The following is a 26507-nucleotide window of genomic DNA, read 5'->3' as shown; positions in this document are numbered from 1 at the left end:
TTACAAATATCTGTTAACATTTTAAGAAGTAATGATCATTTAAATAAGCCTCCCATCATTCACTTCATATTAACTGCTGTTTTTCAACATTAATCAATATAACCACATGATTGTTAAGCAGATAGCAGTAGATGAGTAGTATTCTTACAGAAACTAGAACACTTTCCTCAGTAACTATTTTTGTCCTGCCACATATATAATACACTATTTTTCTGGTCCTATTAAGTGCAAGTAGTTTATAACAAGTGCCTCTGACAAATCGATGGAAGCTGTTCATCATAGGTGCATCTCTGTGGTAATGTGTGTTTTGAGCCATTTCTCACTTCTGAGTCCTTCTTCTTTGTCTTCTTTTTCTTTTTCCTCTTCTTCCTATTCCTCTCTCTCTTCCCCTTCTTCTTCTAGACAATATCTGAGGAACACATTGTGTTAATCTATAAATGTATGGATTTCTGGTTAACTGCCCCATCTTCTTCTGCAAAATGTTTGTAAAAGATGTTTCAGAAAGACGTGGTAGCATAAACTAATTCAGATAAGACATTCTGTATGACTGTTGTCCAATTGTTATTGGTAACAGACATGTAGCTGTTAGAATGTAACTCAAATAATGCTTACACAAGATCTAAAGCAAACCGAAAGCTCAATGTTGATTTTCATAAATTCCACCTAGACTTCATAGCACTTTTGAATTTTCTTGTCTTATATGTCTTGGTGAGGTCATCTTGGCATTATTTTATAGTGGCAACACTATTTTTAATAGGTGAAATCAATTTGTCTCTTGCATTTACTTTTTGTATGGAGATTTCGCCTTTCAACCACCTCCACAGGCAAAAATCTAAAGGGGCGTGGTCAGGAGACTGTGATGGTCCAGAATTGTGGCCTTCTCACCCAGTTCATCTTCCCGGGAAAAGTAGGTTTAGATGATGTCATCTGACAACTAGAATGTACAGTGGCCCCATAACACTGGAAGAAAATACCTATTCTTGTAGCCAAGGGAACATCTAATTATGCTGGAAGCTAGTTTTCAAGATGGACCAGTGTAAGACAGTGCTGTTAACACAACAGGTGTCTGTCATACCACACTACACATTTGCAGCAAAGTGTTCTTGAAACACTTTCTCCTCAAAAGCATGTAGGTTTTCATCAGACTACCAATGTTAGTTAAGAGTCTTATTCACACTGTCGTGAATGAAAATAACTTCACCAGTAAGCAGTATTCACAGATTTACTCAGCAAATTGCATGTAGCAAATGATGAAATTCCTGTTGTTTACCTTTTTCCCTCACTTGAAGGTGTTGTACCCACTGGAAATGACAAGGATAGAGGCCACATATGTAATGTCGCATATGTTCTTGTATGTAGAACACCAAAACATGTAGAAATATTAAATTGTTGTTTGAGGACTGTGGTTACCAAATAAATAGCATCTGCTTCTTCAACACTCATTTCATTTGCACATTCAGATAAAATATGACTGCTGGGCACTGCATTAGTGTCACACAGTGTAGTCAAAATGCGAGTAAGCACCCTCGAGTCTGGTATTGTGCAGTTAGAAAATCATGTACTGTATTCAGTACAAATAGCACCAGCAGCTTTTGTGTTGTAAAACATCTACACAAATTGCATATCTGAATACCCATCATTTGTAAATATGTGTGACATGCTTTAAAGATACAGTAGAATTGACCAACAAATCACAGTCACAGTTGAAAAATTCGATTATGTAAACTCAGGCACAACTTTATGGCTTGAACTTCATAGCAAAGTGCCAGTCGATAAAAGGACCCATAGAAACTGCAGTACCAACACATGTAATAAACAAAAAATGCACGCATTCCATGGCCTCTGCCCAAATTAGTCTATGCTACCACCACCTAAATATTTTATTGTTCCTATGGAAACACTCTTATGTTTCTCGGTTGTATGTTCACTCTACTCACTGAACAAAATAATCTTGATGTTAAAAGCTTGAACTGTAGTGGATTAGGATTTTTGATCTTTTCCAGCTTGTTGGTATGCATAGTATTCTGAATTGCTTGTGTATCTCAGACTACAATAGTCATTATTATTCAAATTTGTTCCTTCTCACTTTGTCCTGGTTGCTGTAATAAGACCTTTGGTCTATCTTGTATTTTGCAGCTAAGGCACAGAGACTAGTAAGAATATTCACCAGTCCTATGAAACATGATGAAAATTATAGCTTGTTCAAAGACTGAGTTCTAACAGAATCCTCACCCTGCAGATGAACTGTGATTTGCAGCATTTAAGTATGGTTATGAAGATGATCTGTAACAAAGGTCAAAACTGGTAATCCAAATATATATAAAAAGTGAGCCAGACAGAATATGTTTATGTTTGCTGTATTAAAAGTGGTCATGATGCCCTCAGACATCATATCTACAGTTAGAAAATTATAGCTGCCATGCAACAATATTTAGATGTTAGCTTCATTTGGAGAAAATGACCTGTGTCTGTTGTAAATGAAATTTCACTTATCATATTGGGGTAAGGAACAGAAGAAAAGCCAAAGACTTTCAATCAGCTTACTCTATTATTTTTCTGTTGCAGAATTTGAATTAAACTGCTAAAAAAAGTATTGCACTATCTGCATATCAACAAACATTTGTAGTCTTAGATACAAAGAGAGAAATGCATGAGAAAACAAGCTCCATGGAAAAAAAAAAATGTAATAATCAAAATAAAGGCAGTTTGTTCAAAAAAGTGCATCTTTGCAAATTTGTAAATCAACTCTGCTGCTGGTAATATGTTTTGACTGTGCAGCTGGACAGAAGGTTAGAGGATCCTGTCCTGATACTAAAACAGCCCTCAAATTACCATTGATAACTATGAGAAGTATCAGACATCACTGAGCTGAAACAATACTAACTCACTTCCCTGCTGAGTCTGCAGGACTGTATATCTAAGACGTGCTTTGGTACCAGGCCATTGCACAATTTTCTGTGGCAGTCATTAGGTATCTGACAAATCCTGCACTTGTTGGTGATAAAGCCTGACAAAATTTATTCGTGCTCCACTCCTGGTATTCCGTTGCCCATGTTATTTATGCTACATGGTATGGGCAGTTTTAGACGGTTGTTCATAATGAACACATTGAGGCAAAATTGGTGGTGAAGAGACAGATATCAAAAGTTTAAGTTAAAAATCTAACTGTACTTTTTACTACCTGTGCATCATAACTTTAAAGAAGTATCTATTACACTGGCCAGTAAATTTAATTGTGAGTGGTAAAGTTATGATCTGTCAGCAGTTGATCTTTTATTAACTGGACCTTTAGGTATTTGGTGTCACAAAGAATGCAGTAAATTGTACGAGTGCATTTATCATTACATCTAACACTGCCAAGATTCTGACAGTGAAACCTGTTTTTCCATAGAATCCTGCTACATCAGCAGATGCATATTCCTTAATTGCTCTTGGTAATGTATGGCTGCAAACTTTGCATCAGCCAACCAGAGACAAGGAGCGAGAGAGAAGACATCAGGATCGTGCCCTGGCTATGTACAAGAATGTTCTTCGGAATGATCCTCGCAACATTTGGGCTGCCAATGGTATAGGTATGTTTTTCACACATTGTTTGGTAGTCCAATGTATGAATTTATTTTATTGTTTTGTGAACTGACATATTTCTGTTGAAATTGTAGTTAGCCATCATTTGCTACAAAATAGTATGAAAGGGTTGTATATAGTTATACTGATTTCTCACCACAGTATTGCCGCTTGCTGATGTAGGAGACAGGTAGGGTTTCTAAAATGCATTTTAGATTATTATTATTCCGTTATTTTGACATTTTTCACAGTTTCAATTCCAGAGCTTTGAGTAATTTAAGGTTTAGCTATAAGTGACTCTCTTTGATAACTGCTACTTGATTTCTGCTATGAAGTACAGGGCATGAAATTAAGACACACAATGTCTTACAGTACTGAGCAACTATAGTTGAGCAGGCACCTTGTTTTGCTTTTCCTTCACTGTTTCTTGTATAACTTTTCCTAACATACTAGTTAATCAAACATGTGTTGGAACTGTATGTCGCATGGGGGTTGCCAGTAAGCATTTCTCAGTAACCGTGTGACAATAGTTTTGGAAACTGAACTATTAAACTTGTATGTTAAGAAATGAAAATGATTATTTAAACTAATCAGTATTGTTAATGAGCAGATTATGTAAATTGTTTAAACAGGTTGTTGTTTGTCTTGACTGTGCTGCTTAGACACTTAAGTTCTGTAATTTATGAAGCAGTATATTTTACTGCAAATTAATTTTCAAACTGTGTTCTTGATTTGAGAATATTTTCTGTACACACAAAAATTCAACTGTGTTAGTAAATATCCATAGTTATGGATTCTTCCATCACTTCTTGTTAGGGCAGTTCCATATTTAAGGCTGATTAATAAGTAAAAAAATCAGTGGAACAAAAACAGTTTACTTATTATTCAAAATTAAATATCCTTAGGTATTTTTGTCTTCTTTACCATTGTCATTTTTATACCTTCTTTAAATTTCTGTCTCTCTCTCTCTCTCTCTCTCTCTCTCTCTCTCTCTCTCTGTGTGTGTGTGTGTGTGTGTGTGTGTGTGTGTGTGTGTGTGTGTGTGTGTGTGTGTGTGTGTGTGTGTGTGTAGAAGCAACAGCTGTAGGAGAGAATGATGATGCTGGTGATTCGACAGTCCCTAGATACAGCAGAAGAATACAATAAAGTTTCAAAATTAGTCTTTGATTACTTCAGTCCATGCTGGATGTATGTATTTCTGGTGTTACTTAATATGAACAGTTTGTGTATTGGAATACATGTCATACTATTCATTAAAAGAAGAAAAAGAATCCAGGTTTTGCAGTAAATGTCCTTTCCATTAAAAGAAGAGGTCATATCATTCAGCGAGCCTTCTGAATTTTTTACAGGGGCTGTTTTAGCACACAAGGGATGCATCAATGAAGCTCGTGACATATTTGCACAAGTAAGAGAAGCCACTGCAGACTTCTGTGATGTCTGGTTAAACATTGCCCACATATATGTAGAACAGAAGCAGTATGTTGGAGCAATACAAATGGTGAGTGTGCAAACTTACTTATATGTAATATCTTCATTTACACAGATGTATGGAAAAGTGATTTGTAATGCCGAAAGCTTAATATTTCTAACTGTTTAACAAATGAGACTTAATTACAGAAAAGCTACTGCAGACACTGACGTTTTATTGTTGTATTAGAAATTTGTGTCTTGAATAATAGCGCACTCTGTGTGGTAAACCCATCTGCTTTTCTTCTTTTCTTCTTATTAATTTATTGAAAATACGGTTAATTTGATGCTTGTACAGTTCTGCTGCTATTGAATGTCTTCATGTGGCCTTTGGATCTCTTATTAAACATCCCATAAGTCTTCAAACTGTAAACATAATCTAGAAAAGTATAAAGAATTGACAGTTAGATGCAGAAAAATCATGTTTGCTCAATTGCAAAGGCTGAAGCAGGCTTTATACACAAGAACATGATTGTTCTCATGCTTGTGGAATTTTTATCATTTCCTTCATCAAGAGAAATAAAAACCTGGACCACTCAAGTGATGGGTTTCCTATCTTCATTTTGAAAAAAAGTTAAAATACAAGTGTAAACAGAAAAAACTCATTCAGTTTATAAACAGAGAACCTACACAAATTTCCTTCCATGGGACAAAATGAAACAAAAATAATTCGCAAATAATAGATGGGTGATTAGCCAGTATTAGCAGATCAGGCTACATGTGGGATAAACTTTAAGGGAAAAAAGAGGGGAGAAAAATACAGGTATTGCAAAAAAGGAAACATTACCACAAGCCACAGATCAGAAGAAACACAAGGATCCAGAAGTTGCAATGGGTTCATGTGCTTTCCAGACGTAACACTGGACTAATTAACATTTAAAACCTAGAGAGTACTGATAGTGAACTGTTGGTAGATAGTAGGTTGAAAATGAGGAGGAAGCTCAAAAGTTTACAGACATAAAATTGAAACAAAGAACACATTAAATAGAAATAGGATGCAGATAAAACTGTGAATAATAAACGAAAAGAGGTGAATTTTGAAACGTGACAGGCAAAAATGCAGATTGTAAGAAATATGAGAGAAGAAAGTGGCAGAAGAGTATGGAGATGCCAAAAGGGAAGAGATAATCATATATTAAAATCAACTGCCTGCTCTCACAGATGTTATTCTCTCTTCTATGCATGTGTACTGCCAATTGTGGATCTGAACATGATACTGACATGGTGCATTGCACAGTTTTTCAAATAGGTCACATACACGGGTAAGAGATATGGGGTAAGGAGGCAGCATAACAATTATACTGTGGAAGATTCAGTGGATAGTACAGAATATGCTTACACATGAGCTCATCATGGTAGTTTTGGAACACAAAATTGACATTACATTTAATTAGATGTTTTGTAACATAACAAATCTGTTTTCCACATGGTCCAAGTCTGTGGAAGAGGAGGCAGTTGCCAGGTTGAAGGAAGGTAATGTTTTTTTAGTGGGCTTTTTGTGAGATGGAGTGTTGTGATAAGAGATATTAGTATTGAAAATATTAATATGGATTTTGGAGAAAGGCAGTATGAATTTTGTGAGAAAGGAGTAGCTGAACTGCTAAAGAAAAAGAAAGGGAGGTTCAGTTCAGTATGAAAAATAACAATATGTTAATCTAGACTGAATCAGAGGGTGCCAACCATTGGATACCAACAAAGCAGCCTCCATGATACTGGTTCAAATGATTGGCACAGAGGATGCCACATATATGTTCATCTGGTTATATACCTTCTTTTTTGAACTTGGGAGTGAAACCATTATTATTAAAAATGAAGTTGATCAGAATGACAGAAGAGTATGCCTTACATTTACAATAAAAGGGCAACAGACAGCAGTATGTCCTGCAGACCATACATGCTGAAGATTGGTACAGAATCATGTTGTGTCGTACTAATCAGGAGGGTATTTGATAATAGTGGAATGGAAGAGACTGAGGCTGAGACAAGTGTCAAACAGGGAGGTGGACTTTCACTAGTTTTGTTCAACATACCATTGGTTGAAGTGATCGGACAGTGGAGAGTAACAAACAAAACAAGAAAAAGTACCAAAGAGAGAATGTGACTCAAGTGGACTGTTTGCAGGTAACATAGTTAAAGTGATTGAGAGGGAACAAGATAAAAAGAAACGACTCAGCAGTGTGATCAAGATAGCCAGAAGGGTAGGAGTGGTCATAGCCTACAAGGCAAAGACACTGGATTCCATTGTGGGCTGGAAAAGACTAGAAGGATCCCTGTGAAAGATAGCGAAATTTAAACATCTGGGAGAATATAGAAAAGGAAGAAATGGGAGCAGTGAGCAGACAGTCAAGAGAGGATAAAGAAGATTGGGAAAGACATGGTGTGGATGTAAAACTCTAAAAGAGTTGGTGAAAATGGATGTGAAAACTTTGGGAACAACTGTGTTACAAGTACAAAATACGAAGTAATCAGACCGGAAATGGTAGGATTCCCAGGATGTGATGTAAATGGATACAGACAGAATGACCAAGATACTGTGGAAGACAAGATGAGAGACAGAAATTTTCTTTTGGAACTCTGGAAGGATTTGTCTGACATACGACTCGAGGTGAAAGGGAAGGAAAACTGGAAAAGCAAGTAAATGCCTAGCACTGTGCCAGAGACCAACAAAAGAAAAGGGTGCTGACAAAGATTGGAGTGCCATCAGGGGAACATGCAAGAGAAGAGGATACTGAAGATCTCAGAAGAAAAACTAGAGAGAAGGAAAGGGGTGATATTCTGGGATGAGAAGATGAAAGAAAACATTCACAAAGGTGCTACCCATGGTCTTACAGAGACCGTAACAAAAGGACGAGAAAGTGATACTAAATTTAGTTAACAACTAGTTATTCATCTAAATAACAGAAATATTGCAGCAGGTGTATGTTTAACCAAAGCAAAACCAAATTTGATGAGGAACAATATTATTGTGTACGTTCAAAACTCATTACTAATAACTCAGAGCCATGGGGTTTCCCCCCAGGGTCTCAGCATTTGGTTGCTGGGTACAGACGTGATGACCCCAGGTTCCTGAGCTGGAGATTGGTAAGTGCCATCAGTCCTCTGTTGCTGTAAGCTCTGGGCAAGCTTCAGTGACCACCATGCAGCGCAGCAGTGGAATGTTGTGTGTTTTTGAGATCCCTCAACATCACCTGATTTAATTCAACTGCATTCCATTATCCTTGTTTTGCTTTTGTTTAAGTTCAACTTATGTTCTCGTTTTAAGACACTGTCCATTCCGTTCAACTGTTCTGCCAACTCCTTTACTGTCTCTGATAGAATTAAAATTGAATAACATTGGGGATAGGCTACAAACCTGTCTCACTCCCTTCTCAACCACTGCTTTCTTTTCGTACCCCTCGACTCTTGTAACTGCCATCTGGTGTCTTTACAAATTGTAAATAGCCTTTCGGTCCCTGGGTTTTACCCCTACCACCTTCAGAATTTGAAAGAGAGTATTCCAATCAACATTGTCAAAAGCTTTCTCTAAGTCTAAAAATCCTAACATAAGTTTGCCTTTCCTTAACCTACCTTCTAAGATATGTCATAGGGTCTTCATTGCCTCACATGTTCCTACATTTCTTCAAAACCCAAACTGATCCTTCTCGAGATCAACTTCTACCAGTTTTTCCATTCGTCTGTAAAGAATTTGTGTTAGTACTTTGCAACTGTGACTTATTAAACTGATAGTTCAGTAATTTTTACACCTGTCAGCCCTGCTTTCTTTGGGATTGGAATCATTATATTCTTCTTGAAGTCTGAGGGTACTTCGCCTGTCTCATACATCTTGCTCACCAGATGGAAGAGTTTTGTCATAGCTGGCTCTCCTAAGGCTAAAAGTAGTTCTAACAGAATATTGTCCACTCCCTGGCCCCTGTGTGAACTTTGGTCTTTCAGTGCTCTGTCGAATTCTTCACACAGTATCATATCTCCCATCTCATCTTCGTCTACGTCCTCTTCCATTTCCATAATATTACCCCCAAGTACATCGCCCTTGTATAGACCCTCTGTATACTCCTTTCACCTTTCTGCTTTCCTTTCTTTGCTTGGGACTGGTTTTCCATCTGAGCTCTTCATAGTAATACAGGTGGTTCTCCTTTCTCCAAAGGTCTCTCTAATTTTCCTGTAGGTGGCATCTATATTACCCCTAGTGATAGAAGCTTCTACATCCTTACATTTGTTCTCGAACCATTCCTGCTTAGCCATTTTGCACTTCCTGTCGATCTCATTTTTGAGATGTTTGTATTCCTTCTCGCCTGCTTCATTTATGCATTTTTATACATTCTCCTTTCATCAGTTAAATTCAACATCTCTTGTGTTACCCAAGAATTTCTATTAGCCCTTTCTTTTTGCCTACTTGATCCTTTGCTGCCTTCACTATTTCATCTCTCGAAGCTACCAATTCTTCTTCTACTGTCTTCCTTTCCCCATTCTTGTCAGTCGCTTCTTAATGCTCCCTATGAAACTCTGTACAATTTCTGATTGTTTCAGTTTATCCAGGTCCCATCTCCTTTAAGTCCTACTTTTTTTGCAGTAGTTTCTTTAGTTTTAATGTACCATTCACAAACAATAAATGGTGATCAGTGTCCACATCTGCTCCTTGAAATGTTGTACAATTTAAAATCTGGTTCCTAAATGTCTGTCTTACCTTTATATAATCAGTCTGAAACATTTTGGTGTCTCCAGGTCTCTTCCACATATACAACCTTCTTTCACAATTCTTAAACCAAGTGTTGGTGATGATTAAGTTAAGCTGATTAATCTAGCAGCTGAGAAAGATGCTGGTAGATTACTACTTTAAGTGGATGAGGTCCTTGTTGATGCGTTTTATTTCTTAGAGAAGAGTATCAAAAGAAAAAAAGTCTTCAGAAATTTCAAAACTTGCACATTAAAGAGGCAAAGAAAATTCTGAAACATGTATGGACCAGGTGGTTACCTTTAGGCAGATGTTTCGAAACTTACTGGATCAGTGGGAACCACATCTTTTCTTCAGTGAGGAAGTAATATTATGTACCCAAAGAATTTCTGCAAGCTTGATATGTTACAGAATATCTAGAGTTGAACAAAGTGGATCCAAAGAGTATCACAAGAAGAGAATTCTTGATTCTGCTCCTACACATGCTCCTAAGAGAATAGCATGTTCTTCCAGATGTGACAAACCCATCCTAAAAAGTAAGACTTCTGTTATAGCTTGGGAGGAAAAATTGTTTATGTTCCTGTCCTCAAACTTGAACAAGGCCTTTGGTACTTTCCTTCCTGTGGCTATTCCTGTATTGGACAAATTGAATGTTGGCCTTCAGACTTCTTCCCCTCAAGTTCACTTTTTGTTAGAACTTATAATGGATTTGTTATAGCAGTTGTTCACCGAATTTGTTAAGCGTAAAATTGTCAAAAGCTCCTCTTTGCTTGAAATTGAATACAACCTGATTCAAAATCAGAGAAGTGATGATGAGTTAGTTATTGGCATTCAAACTTCGAACATAGTGATACAGATAAATCCCTTTTCTTTTCATCAGTGAGAAACTACTTTTGTACTGCCTGTGACTACATCATCAAGTTTCTACTCAACGATGATGTTTTAAATCATGCTCAAGTTGTTAGGTTGGACCAAACTGAAGAGGAATATTTTTCTTCCATTTGTTTTTTCTTGGAAAAGTTCTCTTTCATGTTATGCAAGGCAGTGAATGAAACTACAGATGAGGTGGTGAATGAGCTTCAGAGGCAGTTTACAGATCTTCAAGTAGATGACACTTTGGCTGCAAATCGAGATTCCAATTGGGCACAAATATAGAGAATTCTTGGAGCCAATGGACTTCTTAAGTATAACTGAATTTCTAGAGTAATGCTCTCTATTCTTACCCATATCAATGCAGAATGCGAACATGTTTGCAGCCTTGTGAAGAAAAATAGAACAAAGTTCAGATCACCCATGTCCAGTGAATCTGTGGAGTCTTTCTATTTTGAAGACCAGGAGTTCTGGTCCCTGTTATGACAAATTTTCTCAAGTCTTTTTGCAGGAAGCTAAAAAGGCAACAGCTCTGACTTCAAATTCAACTAGCATGTGATTTGCAGTGCGTGTTATATTATTTCTTTCCTTTGTTACATTAAATAAGTTTCATTGTGTAAAGCCTTTTAAGTTATTGCATATCTGCTTAATTTATCAAGAAAGTCCTGTTATGTACACTCCGAACCAATATTCACCACGCCTGCTGGTGTTTAATGTGGATTTCTTCTTGATTGTTATGTTCATCTACAGATCATTGGCCTATGATGTAAGTAGATGCGATTTCATTGAAGTATCCTGTTTAAAGCATTAATTATCGTATTTTGTTGCCCAGAAGTATTATTATTTTCATCAAGCAGGGGATGTTGCAAATCGTCAGATTTTTTTGTCGTGCATGAGTATTACTGATAGCCTTTTTCAAAAGTTGGCAGCTACCCTGTTGCTTAGAGTGCCATGAATATTTGACATTTAATGAAAGACAATTCCATTTTCCACCTTGGCTGCTATGCAATCACTTGTATCTGTCATTTCTATACATTTGCAAGCTGTTATAGTGTAAAAAAAACAAGGAAAGGTACACACTCATGAAAATGACAAACTGCTGAAATCAGTTGAGTGCGAAATAAATGACAGTGATTGTATAACAGTGGAGGTGAAAAATGGAATTGTCTTGCATGTAAAAAACACCTTACAAGGTAAACTCTGAATTACAAAACCCACTTGTAAGAAAATTCCCCTTTTAACAAATATTTACATTGATTGTGGCAAAACTCCCATAAGAACAATGACGTTCCTCCCCACTGTCCCATTTTTAACAAGCCCCGCTTTAAGCAAACTATCATTTTTCAGGAATAAACCTGAAAAACACTGCAAATTCAAATCCACTTTTTATGCAATTCCGCAGATGTCTGATTGAGTTTCTGATTTCTTTGTTTCACACAAGTCATACTTTGTGTTACGTGACATAGTAAATGGTAATTGTCTCAGTCTGTCGGCACATTCCGTAGATCATAGTCATTACCTTGACTTCTATTGTATTGATACAAGCTGATGCACTGAATGAAACAGGAGGAGATTTACACCCTGCCTAGTATGACCTGACATCACAGTTACTGATTCTACGAAGTGTGAAAAGTGTAATTTTTAATTGAATTGCCAGAATTGTCCGTTTTGTGAAGTTATGAGCTGCAAACCTAGAAATCTTACAATTCAGCAAAAGCTGACAATCATCCTGAATATCAGGGACAATTGTAATATAAAACTTTTCAACATGACGACGAAATAAGATTTAACACCATCTGCATGTACATGTGTGGCATACCCAGAAAATAAGTAAGCGTTCTTGAATGCTGAAGCTATTGCTTCCTGCATATCCAAAAGCAAGACCATTCATTTGTCTGCATGTGGTGATATGGAAAATATTCTTTTAAAGTGGGTTCAAGGAATGAGAAGTGACAGCTCCTGTAAATGAAAACATGTTGTGAAAGAAGGCTTATGAAATTTCCATGAAGATCAGTGTTGGAAATTTCAGTGCATTGAAAAGCTGGCTGGATTGTTTTAAAAAAAGTCATGATCTGTCATTTCAAAGTGTAAACAGAGGAAGTGATGTTGAGGTCTTAGAAAGTGTAAACTATTGGAAGAACATTACATTGCCACAACTGATACAAAATTATGAGCGTACAGCCATTTTCAACACTGATGAAACCAGCATCTTTTGTGATTTATGTCCTGCAAAATCATATTCCATTAACACAACAGACTGTTTTTAAGGTACACAAAGACTGATTGCAGTACATCAGTTGCTGTTGAAGACCGCTCTCCTGAAAGAAAGGATATTGCGGAGACATGGTTTAGCTACAGCCTGGGGGATGTTTCCAGAATGAGATTTTTACTCTGCAGTGGAGTTTGCGCTTATATGAAACTTCCTGGCAGATTAAAACTGTGTGCGGACCAAGCACTTGCCCGTGAAAGACAAAGGTCCAGAGTTCGAGTCTCGGTCCGGCACACAGTTTTAATCTGCCAGGAAGTTTCAAATAAAGGATGTGTTCTATGAAAAGTGTGATGATTACATATTGACCACATTTACATTTGTAGCACAAGATATGGTAATTTTGTAATTAAAAAGCACTTATATTGCCTATATTCTGGGTCCCTCCTTCTGTTTACTCTGGTAAAACCCCCATGTAGAGGAAATCCTTTTTAAGGAAAAAAATATTTGTGTCCTCAGAAATTCGTTAAAAATAGGTTTTACTCTATGTTGACATTTAAACTCATTATGTGATTTTAGTTTCACTAGTCACTTCTCCTTCTTTACCTTTCTGTCACATTTGCACAAGTTCCTTCTCCCATTTGCTGTTTACATTCAGACTTTCCTTCTATCTGTGTGTGTCTCTAACTACTTCCTCCTCCCCCACTCTCACCCCAGCCACACAGAAATTTCGAGCAGATTATAGCTGTAGTGCTGGTGGTAATTTAGCTGTTCAAGGACCATTTTTACAATGTTATAGAAATTGGGAGCATCATACAAGAAAAAACATATACAGAGACATACAAATGTACACAGATATGTTTAAATACGATTGGTCAGCCAATGGGGCATGGCCTTGTTTGAGGAACCATCCCAATACTTTAAATGGTACAGACCATGAATTTATCTGGACTCTTTAACTCTTGTGAACAACACATCTCACAACTTGACTTCACAGATTCTATTCTAATTCAATAAAGGCCAATAGGATGGATTTGCCTCAGGTGGCAATATCGAATGTCATGCTACTCTAAATATGGGGAGAATTCTTGTTTCTTGAATTTCTGTATTGTGCAGCTGTAGTCTGTTAAGATTGTGTTATCAGCACTGGACAGAGTTTGAAACAGGCCTTTTTGTGGGCCTCCATTTGGCTTGCTATTGGAATTATGCATTACGCAGATTTGTGGGACATTTGAATATGAGAGTGGCCTGATGTTGGACTGCATCATAATGGTTCCAATCAACCACATCTGATCACTTCAAGGGGAGATTACCATATTGTGCGCCAAGCACATTGTAACACCTTCACATCCACACCTGCTATAACGGCCTTCCAGCAACCTCTGTGTTATCCCGCACCATTCATCAGAAACTAACAGCAGCCGAACTAGAGATTCACTGTCTCATGCATAGGCTTCCATTAACACCACAATACAGGCAGCTGAGTGGTGCTGTAACTGGGAAACATGTGCTGCTGATGAATGGCATTGTATTATGTTCAGTGATGAATTACAGTTCTATATTACCCCATATGACCGTAGTTGGTGAACATTGTGGAGACCTGGGGAGAGGCCCCTTTCTGCAATGCTTTGGAGAGGTCCAGCAGTGTTACTACTGGTGTCATAGTGAGGGGTGCCATTGGGTTTGACTTCAGGTCGTGGCTGGTAGTGATTGAGGGAATTCTGATGATGGCAAAATGGAATGTCATGGACATCATGTCTCCTCATGTGTTACCTCTCTTGTGACAGTATTGAGGTGCCATTTTTCAACAGGACAATGCTTTTTCACACATGGCACTTTTTTCTATGAACTTTCTGCGTGATGTTAACGTAGTCCTCTGTGCAGCAAGATCCCCATATGTGCCTTGATAGGACACGTGCAAGATCAGCTCAAATGTTAACTCTGTCCCAGTGCCAATAACCAGAATATCAACAGTTGTTGGCCAGCTTGCTTCAGGAAAGGATATGACACTTTTATAACCCCTGTCCCAGCTGAATCAGTGCATGCGTAAAGGCCAGAGGAGGTGAAACATCATACTGATAAATGGGCTCACATTGGCAAGTTCTTTGTAAATTTTGCCGAATATTGCAATCTCTGAAATAACATCATATGCCCTTCCTGTCAGTGAAGTATGTCTCCATTTTGTCCTCCTCTTCTGGTTGCTGCCCTTTTTTTCCCCCAAGCAGAGAATTTGCCTGCTGTCCAGTCTGCACTCATCCTCACAACTGGTAGGTTCGTCACTCTCTGGGATTTGAGTGAACTGCCCTCCTTCCTTACTTTCACCAACCTCTCCCTATTTCCTCTGCAAGGAAGGAAATAATGCTACTGAAAATTAGAATATTTATTAAGTTCTTGTAATTTTATGTGTATGTATCAGCAGTACTCACTTTTGTATCCTGAAGGTGAGTACTGACTATCCAACTCTGTCTTCTTGTAATTTGATAACTTTTATTCCCATTTGTGAATATCTGAATGTATTAAGATTTTAAATTAGATCAAGCCTTTCTAGATCAAGATACTGATATAGCTAAATTAATATATTATTTTAAGTTGATGAATGGTTGTTAAATTTTAATTCTTCTGTTTTGTTTTATGTCTTCATTGAATGATTTCTCATTGTATTGAGCTTTACACTAGTGTATAATCAACATTTGTCATGTTTATTTTACAGTATGAAAACTGCCTAAGAAAATTTTACAAGTATCACAATGTCGAAGTGTTGCAGTATCTAGCTAGAGCCTACTTTAAGGCAGGGAAGCTGAAGGAAGCAAAAATGACATTTCTTAAGGTAACTAAGGGTCCTACTTTAGTGATTAAACTTGAATAGGTGTAGTAAGTTCTGATAGGGTTAATAAGAAAATACGATTACAAATTAAAGTGGGAATGTTCAGAGTAGATAAAAACATATATTAATAAATGACTCTGTTCCAGACATTATAGAGATTTAAGTGTAAGTGCAACAGATGATAATGAGACACTGAAGCAGTTCTTGTCCATGAAACAGTTGTTTGAGAAGCGTGTGATAATAGTACCAGTATTTAGATACTTTTGTGTATCACATATTTTTAAATGTTCATAGTTTATTTTAAAAGTTTAAATGTCTTGACTTGGCACACAAGTGCCATTGATATCAATGAAATTTTGTTTTCTTATGTTGATACGTGTGTAATAATGTGATTAAAATGTCATCTGGTTCCTGTCAGCTGAACATATTTCCTGTTTGCGCCATACAGCACAGTCACTTTCGAATCACAGAAAATTTTCATCTTAACTTGACAGCAATACAGAAGGGAAAAACAAGAAATTCGGGAAGGTGCTGAAAGGTACTAGCTTGTGCTTCTAGTACTCTCTCAAAGTCTGAGATAAATACTCTTCAACCAAGAGAGAGTACCTTGCAATTGTTTGGGCCATCTACATGTTCCAGCAGTATTTATTTGGCAAATTGTTCACTGTTGTCACGGGCCACCACACTCTATGCTGGCTGACTAGCCTGAGGGATCCATCGGGTTGACTGACAAGATAGGCACTGATGCTTAAAGAGTGATATGCCACAGTGATATACAAAAGCAAACACAAAGACTACCTTTCAAGGAATCTGGAAGAACACAGCAGTGTGAGTAAAAAAAGAGACTGGTAATCCTGACTAATGAAGAAAACTGATAGCATACAATCTAATATTCAAGTGAAGTGACAGAAATCTCTCTCTCTCTCTCTCTCTCTCTCTCTCTCTCTCTCTCTATCTATCTATCTATCTATCTATCTCTCTTGCTGTCTTTTTCTGTGCCTTCTTTTTTGAGGCTCTGCAGGCTGTGTTGAGTGTGTGGCAGTAACTGTAAAAATCAACAAGGTCAGTGAACATCCATTATTCAATGTACTGCAGATAATATTTCATTACTTATAATGAAGAGATGATACATTGCAGTTGAAAGGACTGAAAAGCCTGTAGAGTCCCCCATCATGAAGAGAGAGACAGAACAATGCACCTGTGAAATTTGCTATCAGCTAAGAACTGTTACCCTAAATGAGATATTCAGTAAGGCATTCTACAATATCAAATAGGATTCATTGTTCTCATAATGTGTGTAAGAAAACAATCCTCGGAAACATCTTGTCATTATAGAGATGAACTACATTTCTCAAGTACAATGTACTTCAGATACTATTCTATTTTGCACCATAAGGGAAAAGATAGTGCATAACAGATGGAAGTGATCCATTGTAATTATGTGATGAATTAAATTACAAATAACATTGAAAAAAAAAAAAGTATCAGAAAAAGTAGCCAGAAAAACTGTAGCTCATGTGCATCTGGGTGTGATGTTTGAAGGAAACGAATCTGGAGGACAAATGTAATCGCAATGATGATGATTCTCTCATACTTCCTAGGAATGATCGTCGTGGAGACAGAAATGAAAATACGAGTTCATATGAGTCAAGGTACAAATCTTGATATAATTTTTATAAATATGTTTCTTCCTAATGATGCCTTCTTGATATGCTGATGTGCTCTTCTCTCATCATCTAATGAAGTATTTTTTCTCCAGAAGATAGTAGAATAATATGCTTCTCAAAACACACTAGGCACACTGTATGTTGTTGCAGTTGGTATCCTGAAAATATTTCATGACTTCAATAACCATGTGTGCATATTTACCCATTGTTGTTAAGTTTGTTTTGATGTTTTGTGAGCTTTTTATACCACAGTGGTAGAGTTACAGCTCACCATTTCAATTTTTCAGGCTCGACGTGTGGCTCCGCAGGATACAGTACTCCTCTATAATATTGCCCTTGTGCTGCAGAGGCTTGCTACCCAAATTCTGGAAGATCAGAAGTCCACTTTGGAGACAGTGTTGCAGGCTGTCCATGAGCTTGGACTATCACACAAGTACTTTTGATTCCTATTATTTCTCTGAGTATTCATTCTGTGTACAAATTAAGCTTAGAATAATATTATCATATAGCAGAAATAATTAGGTGCCCTAATCCTAAAATGGGAAAGTGTGGACATGAAATTTTCATGTTACAGATTGTTGTATTTTTCTCAGTTTGAAAATTCTTGAACTGTGTGAAGATGTCTTAAATTTGAACGGATGAAACAGGCATTGTTGTGAAACTTCCTGGCAGATTAAAGCTGTATGTTGGACTGGGACTTGAACCTGGAGCCTTGATTTTAATGGCCTGTGTTCTTACCGACTGAACATCCAGGCAAGATCCATACCCGGGGTCATGAATTGTGCCTGGATAATTATCTATATGAACACTGCTCTTGTGCTCTTGAAAAGACTGTGTTTTAATCTGCCTGTAAGTTTCATAACAGTGCATGCTCCACTGCAGATCGAAAAATTCATTCAGGGTGTTTTTGTTGGAAAGGGGGGGGGGATGGTTAGTGGGGAATATGCCAAGTCAGACTGCTTTCTTCCAAGAGAAAACTACAGGCTTTCTGAGTAATCCCTTACAACAGGCATACGTAGTATCAGGAGATCCATCATTGTGGCCATGGCTGTTAAATTTCAGCAATCCCATTATACCCATTCTGAGATCAGTCTGAATCACAAAGAGTTATTTTCACACTAGGTGGTTGGTTAGTGAGTTAAAAGTATCATAATAACGAGCTCTGGAATATTAGATTTGCATTGTCATATAGGTTGAGGTTCTAGACACACTGATTGGTGTCGTTGTCTGAGTGGTGGCACACACTGCATCTCTCTCTCTCTCTCTCTCTCTCTCTCTCTCTCTCTCTCTCTCTCTCTCTCTCCCCCCCCCCCCCCCCCCCCTCTCCCTGTATCTATCTATCTATCTCTCCATACCGTGCCCCTTTTCAATAGGAATTTTAGTGTGTTGCAGGCTGAGGATTACATTTTTAACTGAACGGTTAAAGAACATTTTTTCATTAAAAATTCTGAGCATCTGCATATTTTGTATTCAAATGAAGCATAATAATCTACAAAACTTTTACTAGGAAGTTCCATTGAGGTTTTGTGTGCAATGCTTATTCTGCTGTATCCCGTTTTAGGGTTATTTTTTCCTCTGTCCCTCCTGTATGCAACTAATTCTTTCTGTCAGGGTTGGATGATTTTTTTTTTTTTTTTTTTTTTTTTTTAAATAGTCTTTCCGCCACGTTCTTGAAAGCCTCAACCTGTGAATAATGCAGGTAATTTGCCATCGGCAAGTCCTAAATTCATAACTGTTAGTGAAATGATACATTTTCTGAATGAATAGTGCCAAATGCCTTTTGCTAAAAGTGAAGTACTGATTTTGCAAAACTGCTTTTCCAAGCTTGTAACCAATAACCATAGGTACCAGTATCTTTACTGCAATAATTCCTGTGCACAGTTTGGTGAATTCTGTTAAAAATTGTGTCTGTATAGCAGAGAATTCTACACATTCTTCAAAGGAATTTGAAGCTGACATCTGTCATTAATACTGCCACATGTTTACTCCCTGCACTTACGGCTTCTTCATATGAGTCTCATTATACCTTTACTGTGTTGAACATATGTGCTCAAAACTGTCATTCTTTTTTTTCCTTCCTCCAGTTTTCCTCCCAATATAAATTTTTTGCCCCCTCTCTCTGCCTCACATTTCTTACATTTCTTACATTTCTACTTCCTCCAAATGGGGTAAATATAGAATCTTCTATGTTTTTGTGGTTTTCTGTAAACAAATGGTACGTATTTGATTTCTTAAAACTAATTTGATATTTCAGATATTTCCAGTACTTATCAGTACATGGAGATCGTTTAAGATATGATGTTAACATAGCAGCACAAGAAGCTAATAAGTGTCAAGATCTGTTGTCACAAGCTCAGTATCATGTGGCACGTGCCCGTAGAGTAGATGAAGAAGAACGACAACTGCGTCGCAAACAAGAAGAAGAGCGCGAAGCCTTTAGACTTAAACAAGTTGAGGAACAGGTAGGAGGCATAATTCAGAAGTTTTATGGACAGTCATAGATCATTATCACTGTAAAATGAAATGATAGTTTAAAAAAAATTCTATTTAGACATTGAGATCACTGTGACAAACTTTGTGTATCCATATCCTTTTTTCTTCTTCTTCTTCTTCTTCTAAATGGCTGGTTAATCTGAATGATAGATATTTAGATACATTTTCCTGCCTTAAAAGTGTTTACTTAGCAGCAAGTGCCTTCTGGATGTAACGTGATTGCAGAAATACTGGAAAATAGATGTAGTCTGACAATGGCTGGTGTCTGAAAATTGAGTTTCTTGAACTGACATTTACTATGCATAGTTACTATACAGTTTACCACAGGCATTTTAGTGATAGTACCTACAATATTCCAGGAGTTGGTTTTTATTGGTTACCTGTTTTATTGTCTGACAGAAAAAACTGGAAGAAAAAAGAAGGCTGGAAATGGAGGAGATGTTAAAGAAACGCCAAGAGTTCAGAGAAAAAACAAAGAATGCACTTCTCTTTGGTGAGATGCCAGCTGAAAAGCCTGGAAAGAAAGGAAAGAAGAAGACTGATGTATATGTTTCAGATTCAGGAGGAAGTGATGGAGGGAATGTTGATAGGGAAATCAATCGTGAGAAAGGAAAGAAACGTAAAAAGAAGTGAGTAACAATTTTTCTCTCTGTAATTAAATTTGGTCCTTACTTACAGAGCCTGATATTTTATGTGGATATTTAATACACATTGCCCATGGGAACCATTACATCTACAACCCTGATGTAGGGTCTATATAAGCGGTAAGGTTTTAAACTTGCTGCATGTTTTTAGTACAAGAGGTTTGGTACTGCTTGTAATGTAAGTGTTCCTCTCTGTGAACTATTATTTTTATAATTTTCCGACATAGTGAGTTTTGTATGCATTGTCTGAGTGTTTTATCAAATAATTTCACTTTTTGTGAGCTTTAAATATATTTGCTTTTGAATTATTTTGCTGCCATCTATATAGAGGTATAACAGACCTAATTAATGACAGTATTTCTTTTAAATGGTAATTTTAGTTCATATGCATTTAAATCATAGACTTATCTGTGTCAAAATGAGTACTGGAACTGCAGCATATGGGTAAAAAACATATATTATAAAGAATATACACTGTACAGTTGAAATGAAAGTAATGGTCTATCTGTATAGTTATTTGATTCTATCTCGCTGCATTTTTCCTTTTTCTGTTATTGTTGTATATTCTTCTGCAGACTGACTGCTCTTGATAGACGAAGAATCACGCATGTTTTTAATATTATTTTGTCATTTGACAAAGTGGTCAATTGGCTTAAGTCGGAGTCATTAATCCAATATTTAAATAGGATACCCTTTACATATAGGCTAATGTCTATCTAATAATTCTCTTACTTCTTATGAACATCAGCAGAATGAGATTCTAGAACTCCGCATTGTGTTTCAACATTTTATTTAAATAGTCTTACTTAAGATGGAATTTGAATTACATTGTTATTTTTGTGGAACAGTAATCTTGATGGAGAGAAGCGAGGCCGGAAGAAAGGTCCTGGAACAAAGAAACGGCGTGATAAACATGCCAGAGATAACAGCTCTGGATCTGATGAAGATCGTCCAAAGGCTCCAAGGGGTCGAAAGCCACGGAAGGTGGGATAACTTTTATGTAATGATATATTTTCAAACAAGAAACAACTTTATGCCAATGTTTCCCTTTGACAAAAAATACACTCATGAAAATATATATTTCATTGGAAACTAGGCTATTTTTATATCTGTTTTCTGAGGTTTTATTAAATTGAAATACGAGGGTCGGTCAAAAAGTAATGCCTCCCATTTTTTTTCTACTTAAAGAAATTAAGTTAAGTGAAAAATTTGAATTTGGCGCCATTCCTCAAACCTTCTTCTGCAATCCACTGCAGTAGTAACTTTCTGTGTCAACAGGTGGCAGCACAGCAGAAGTTTGTAAGATGGCCGACATCGATGTTCGTTTGAGACAGCGTTGTGTGATTGAATTCTTGAATGCAGAAGGTGAAACGCCCATACGCATTCATGAAAGACTGAAGAAGGTGTATGGTGTTGTGACAGTGGATGTCAGCACTGTTAGACGATGGGTTCGTCGTTGTAAGGAAGCTGAAGGGCAAACACCGTTGACTGACGAAAAGCGGAGCGGCAGGCCGGTGAGTGCAGTGACTCCACACAACATTCAGCAAGTTGATGACATCATTCGTGGTGACCGTCGGGTGACTGCAGATGAAGTGTGTCGCATTATTTCTCTTAGTAAAGGCAGTGTGATCACGATTATTAAACAATTGGGGTACTCAAAAGTTTGTGCACGGTGGGTTCCAAGAATGTTAACCGATCAGAATAAAGAGGCAAGGAAAACAATAGCCTCCCAACACTTGCAGCGCTTCCGTTTGGAGGGAGATGAGTTTCTGAAAAAAATTGTGACCGGGGACGAAACATGGGTGCATTTTTTTGAACCCGAATCAAAGAGGCAGTCAATGGAGCGGCATCACACAAGCTCGCCGAGGAAGAAAAAATTCAAAACTGTGCGATCGGCAGGGAAAGTTATGGCAACAGTTTTCTGGGATACAGAGGGTGTGATTCTGGTTGATTTTTTGGAGCAGGGATGCACAATAAATTCTGTTCAATACGTCACAACCCTCAACAAACTTAAAGCACGTCTTCAGCGAGTTCGCCCAACAAAATCAATGGCAGATGTTCTTCTTTTGCATGACAATGCAAGACCACACACCAGTCGTCACACCTCTGACGAGATTGTCAAAATTGGATGGGAAGTTTTGCCTCATCCCCCATACAGCCCTGACCTGGCACCATCAGACTTCCATCTGTTCGGGCCACTAAAAGAAGCTCATCGTGGGATTCATTTTGAAGATGAGGAGGCCGTCAAAACATCCGTGCGTCAATGGCTTAGGAAGCAGAGCTGTGATTTTTACCGTGCTGGGATACATGCCCTTGTTCAAAGATGGACCAAAACTGTAGAGATGGGCGGAGATTACATTGAAAAATGACAAAATGATCCTCAATGTTGTGGTTTTCAACCTATGTAATTGCATTTAAATTTCCTGACAATTAAACGTAGAAAAAAAAATAGGAGGCATTACTTTTTGACTGACCCTCGTATGTTACAGACTTTGTACAAAATACTCAAATGTAATTAGATTTAGGTCACAGATAATTGATAACCCATCTCTGTGATTTCTTACGAAATAATGTTTTTTCTAGGAAAGGGAACCAAAACCAAAAGTTAGAAAGGCAAAGAAGAACGACGATGGAATTCCAGCTAAACTTAAGAGCCGTATTGTATCAAAAGCTACAATTTCCACCAGCGAATCTGACAGTGACAGTCACCAGTTAAAGATTGCTAGTGGGTAAGTTTTGCTGCTGATTTGTCCATAGCTGTTTGAAAAAATACAGCAGTGATATATTGCTTGAGTCTGAGTGCCTTCTGCTGGAAGAGCAACACATGTATATCAATTGATTTTTTGGCATCGGATGTCGATATCTGAAAATTTAAGAAACTTGCTAGAGTTGTCCAGCTATAGTGCACTAGCTTTGTGATGTCAGTACCTGTAAATTTAAGAAACTTGCTAGAGTTGTCCAGTTATAGTGCACTAGCTTTGTGAAATACTCTGGGGTGACCACAGTAAAATTAAAGCTTCCTCATCAGTAAATTTTTGAGAGGTTTCCATATCCAGTTAGGTGGATGGCCATTGTGTGTAATTTAAATTTATTTGCAAGGCTGTTATTTCAAACTCCTTGTCTGTTCTTCCAAGTTGAACACTTTCCATGATTTCCCTAAATCACCTAAGGTGAATACAGGGATGGTTCATCCAGAAGGGCTAGGCCAGTTTCATTCTCCAACCTGAGCTTGTGCTTTCCCTCTTATGAGCTCAACATTGATAGACTGTTAAACTGTGAACTTCCTAATTTTCTTGCTTTTTTTTTTATTTATATCCGTTGCACAACCATTGTACTTACAGAAGTTTAATAAAGTCAGCTACTGGCAATACAGTTTTCTCTGTTACTAGCATCCGAGTAAGTTAGTAGATAATTAAAATACAGGAATGAAAAATAATAGCCTGAATCCAGAGAATATTAAGATTAAAGATTCAAGATTCTTTGACCATTGTTCTCTTACAACAGAATAGGTCACGCCACCAAATAAGATAAGGATTACGAGCATTTTTCTATAGCAAAATTCTTCTAACAAATGGGTACTGTTAAATCATTATTCTTAAAATTTAAGGTGATTCCAGAGAACCTTTATGCCAAAAAATAGATACCCCAACACCAGTTAACTGTAACTTTCCACTGGTAGAAGGGCATGAACTGTCTTTTTAAAAATTGTAGATATGCTGTTTTATATGAACTGTGTTATGCTTTGCTGTATTAATATCCAGTATATTTCTTATGTTGTGATTCTGGATGTTCCCGAAAATGCAGTTCCAAAATTTAATTTCCTGAGAAGTAACATTCCATTGAGTTACTCATGTTATTGTCACTAAATTACTGGAAGAAGTTAGTACTGTTCACGAGTTCCAGCATAACTTCAACAGATAGTTTCGAAATTACACTATATCCTTGTTTTACAAATTTTCTTCAGTTAGCAGTTCATTATACTGCTTTCTACACTGATTTTCTTGGCATTTTACAGTGTCTGCAAAAATGTACAGAAGCTAACTAACAGGAATGGAAAGTGTTACACCATGAAAAATCAGTCCAAATTAATCATATTTTCTGAAGATGTTCATCAGATAACAGATACAAAATGATAAAACTTTCATTATACTAGGAAATGATGTCCATTATAAGTATCAGTAGTAGAATGAAGCATGATCCCCAGAGCCATGTTTTCTTTGTGGTTTGGAAGCGAACAACCTCTGTCATCATGAGGAATTTCTTACATGCCTGAAACACTTGCTGTATAGGTTTGTGAAGACTAATGGCTGGAAACTTCCCTATGCGTTCCAGCCATGCATTAAGGGTGACAAATCAGGGGACTGGGCAGGCCAGTCTAGAACCTTCAACATCCTCAAGGCATTTTTTGCATGAACTGCAGATAGGGGTCTTACAATATCCTGCATGAATTACCATTTGGTAACCTTGTTATCCCCCCCCCCTCCCCCCCTCTATGAACCATGGACCTTGGCGTTGGTGGGGAGGCTTGCGTGCCGTGCCTCAATGATACAGATAGCCGTACCATAGGTGCAACAACAACGGAGGGATATCTGTTGAGAGGCCAGACAAACGTGTGGTTCCTGGAGGGGGGCAGCAGCCTTTTCAGTAGTTGTAGGGGCAACAGTCTGGATGATTGATTGATCTGGCCTTGTAACACTAACCAAAATAGCCTCGCTGTTCTGGTACTGCGAATGGCTGAAAGCAAGGGGAAACTACAGCCGTAATTTTTCCCGAGGACGTGCAGCTTTACTGTATGATTAAATGATGATGGCGTCCTCTTAGGTAAAATATTCCGAAGGTAAAATAGTCCCCCATTCGATTCTCCGGGCGGGGACTACTCAGGAGGACGTTGTTATCAGGAGAAAGAAAACTGGCGTTCTACGAATCGGAGCATGGAATGTCAGATCCCTTAATCGGGCAGGTAGGTTAGAAAATTTAAAAAGGGAAATGGATAGGTTAAAGTTAGATATAGTGGGAATTAGTGAAGTTCGGTGGCAGGAGGAACAAGACTTCTGGTCAGGTGAATACAGGGTTATAAATACAAAATCAAATAGGGGTAATGCAGGAGTAGGTTTAATAATGAATAAAAAAAATAGGAGTACGAGTAAGCTACTACAAACAGCATAGTGAACGCATTATTGTGGCCAAAATAGACATGAAGCCCATGCCTACTACAGTAGTACAAGTTTATATGCCAACTAGCTCTGCAGATGACGAAGAAATTGATGAAATGTATGAGGAGATAAAAGAAATTATTCAAATAGTGAAGGGAGACGAAAATTTAATAGTCATGGGTGACTGGAATTCAAGCGTAGGAAAAGGGAGAGAAGGAAACACAGTACGTGAATATGGATTGGGGCTAAGAAATGAGAGGAAGCCGTCTGGTAGAATTTTGCGCAGAGCATAACTTAATCATAGCTAACACTTGGTTTAAGAATCATGAAAGGAGGTTGTATGCATGGAAGAACCCTGGAGATACTAAAAGATATCAGATAGATTATATAATGGTAAGACAGAGATTTAGGAACCAGGTTTTAAATTGTAAGACATTTCCAGGGGCAGATGTGGACTCTGACCACAATCTATTGGTTATGAACTGTAGATTAAAATTGAAGAAACTGCAAAAAGTTGGGAATTTAAGGAGATGCGACCTGGATAAACTGAAAGAACCAGAGGTTGTACAGAGTTTCAGGGAGAGCATAAGGGAACAACTGACAGGAATGGGGGAAAGAAATACAGTAGAAGAAGAATGGGTAACTTTGAGGAATGAAATAGTGAAGGCAGCAGAGGATCAAATAGGTAAAAAGATGAGGGCTAGTAGAAACCCTAGGGTAACAGAAGAAATATTGAATTTATTTGATGAAAGGAGAAAATATAAAAATGCAGAAATGAAACAGGCAAAAAGGAATACAAACGTCTCAAAATTGAGATCGACAGGAAGTGCAAAATGGCTATGCAGTGATGGCTAGAGGAAAAAATGTAAGGATGAGAGGCTTATCTCACTAGGGGTAAGATAGATACTGCATATAGGAAAATTAAAGAGACCTTTGGAGAAAGGAGA

General features: G+C 37.5%; 1 protein-coding gene across 1 annotated transcript in view; it reads left to right on the top strand.

Moving 5' to 3' along the window:
• The window catches only part of LOC126481022 (RNA polymerase-associated protein CTR9 homolog), a 108889-nt gene that overhangs the window by 64494 nt on the left and 17888 nt on the right, over positions 1-26507 (top strand). Inside the window, exons 11-18 of the mRNA XM_050104483.1 lie at positions 3392-3572; positions 4914-5062; positions 15490-15606; positions 17558-17703; positions 19525-19732; positions 20163-20392; positions 21256-21391; positions 22991-23136. Coding sequence (XP_049960440.1) covers positions 3392-3572; positions 4914-5062; positions 15490-15606; positions 17558-17703; positions 19525-19732; positions 20163-20392; positions 21256-21391; positions 22991-23136 — 1313 coding nt within the window. The remainder of the gene's footprint in view (positions 1-3391; positions 3573-4913; positions 5063-15489; positions 15607-17557; positions 17704-19524; positions 19733-20162; positions 20393-21255; positions 21392-22990; positions 23137-26507) is intronic.

The sequence above is a fragment of the Schistocerca serialis genome, chromosome 5 (genome assembly GCF_023864345.2).
Source record: "Schistocerca serialis cubense isolate TAMUIC-IGC-003099 chromosome 5, iqSchSeri2.2, whole genome shotgun sequence".
NCBI lineage: Eukaryota > Metazoa > Arthropoda > Insecta > Orthoptera > Acrididae > Schistocerca > Schistocerca serialis.
This window is presented reverse-complemented; position numbering and strand designations above follow the sequence as displayed.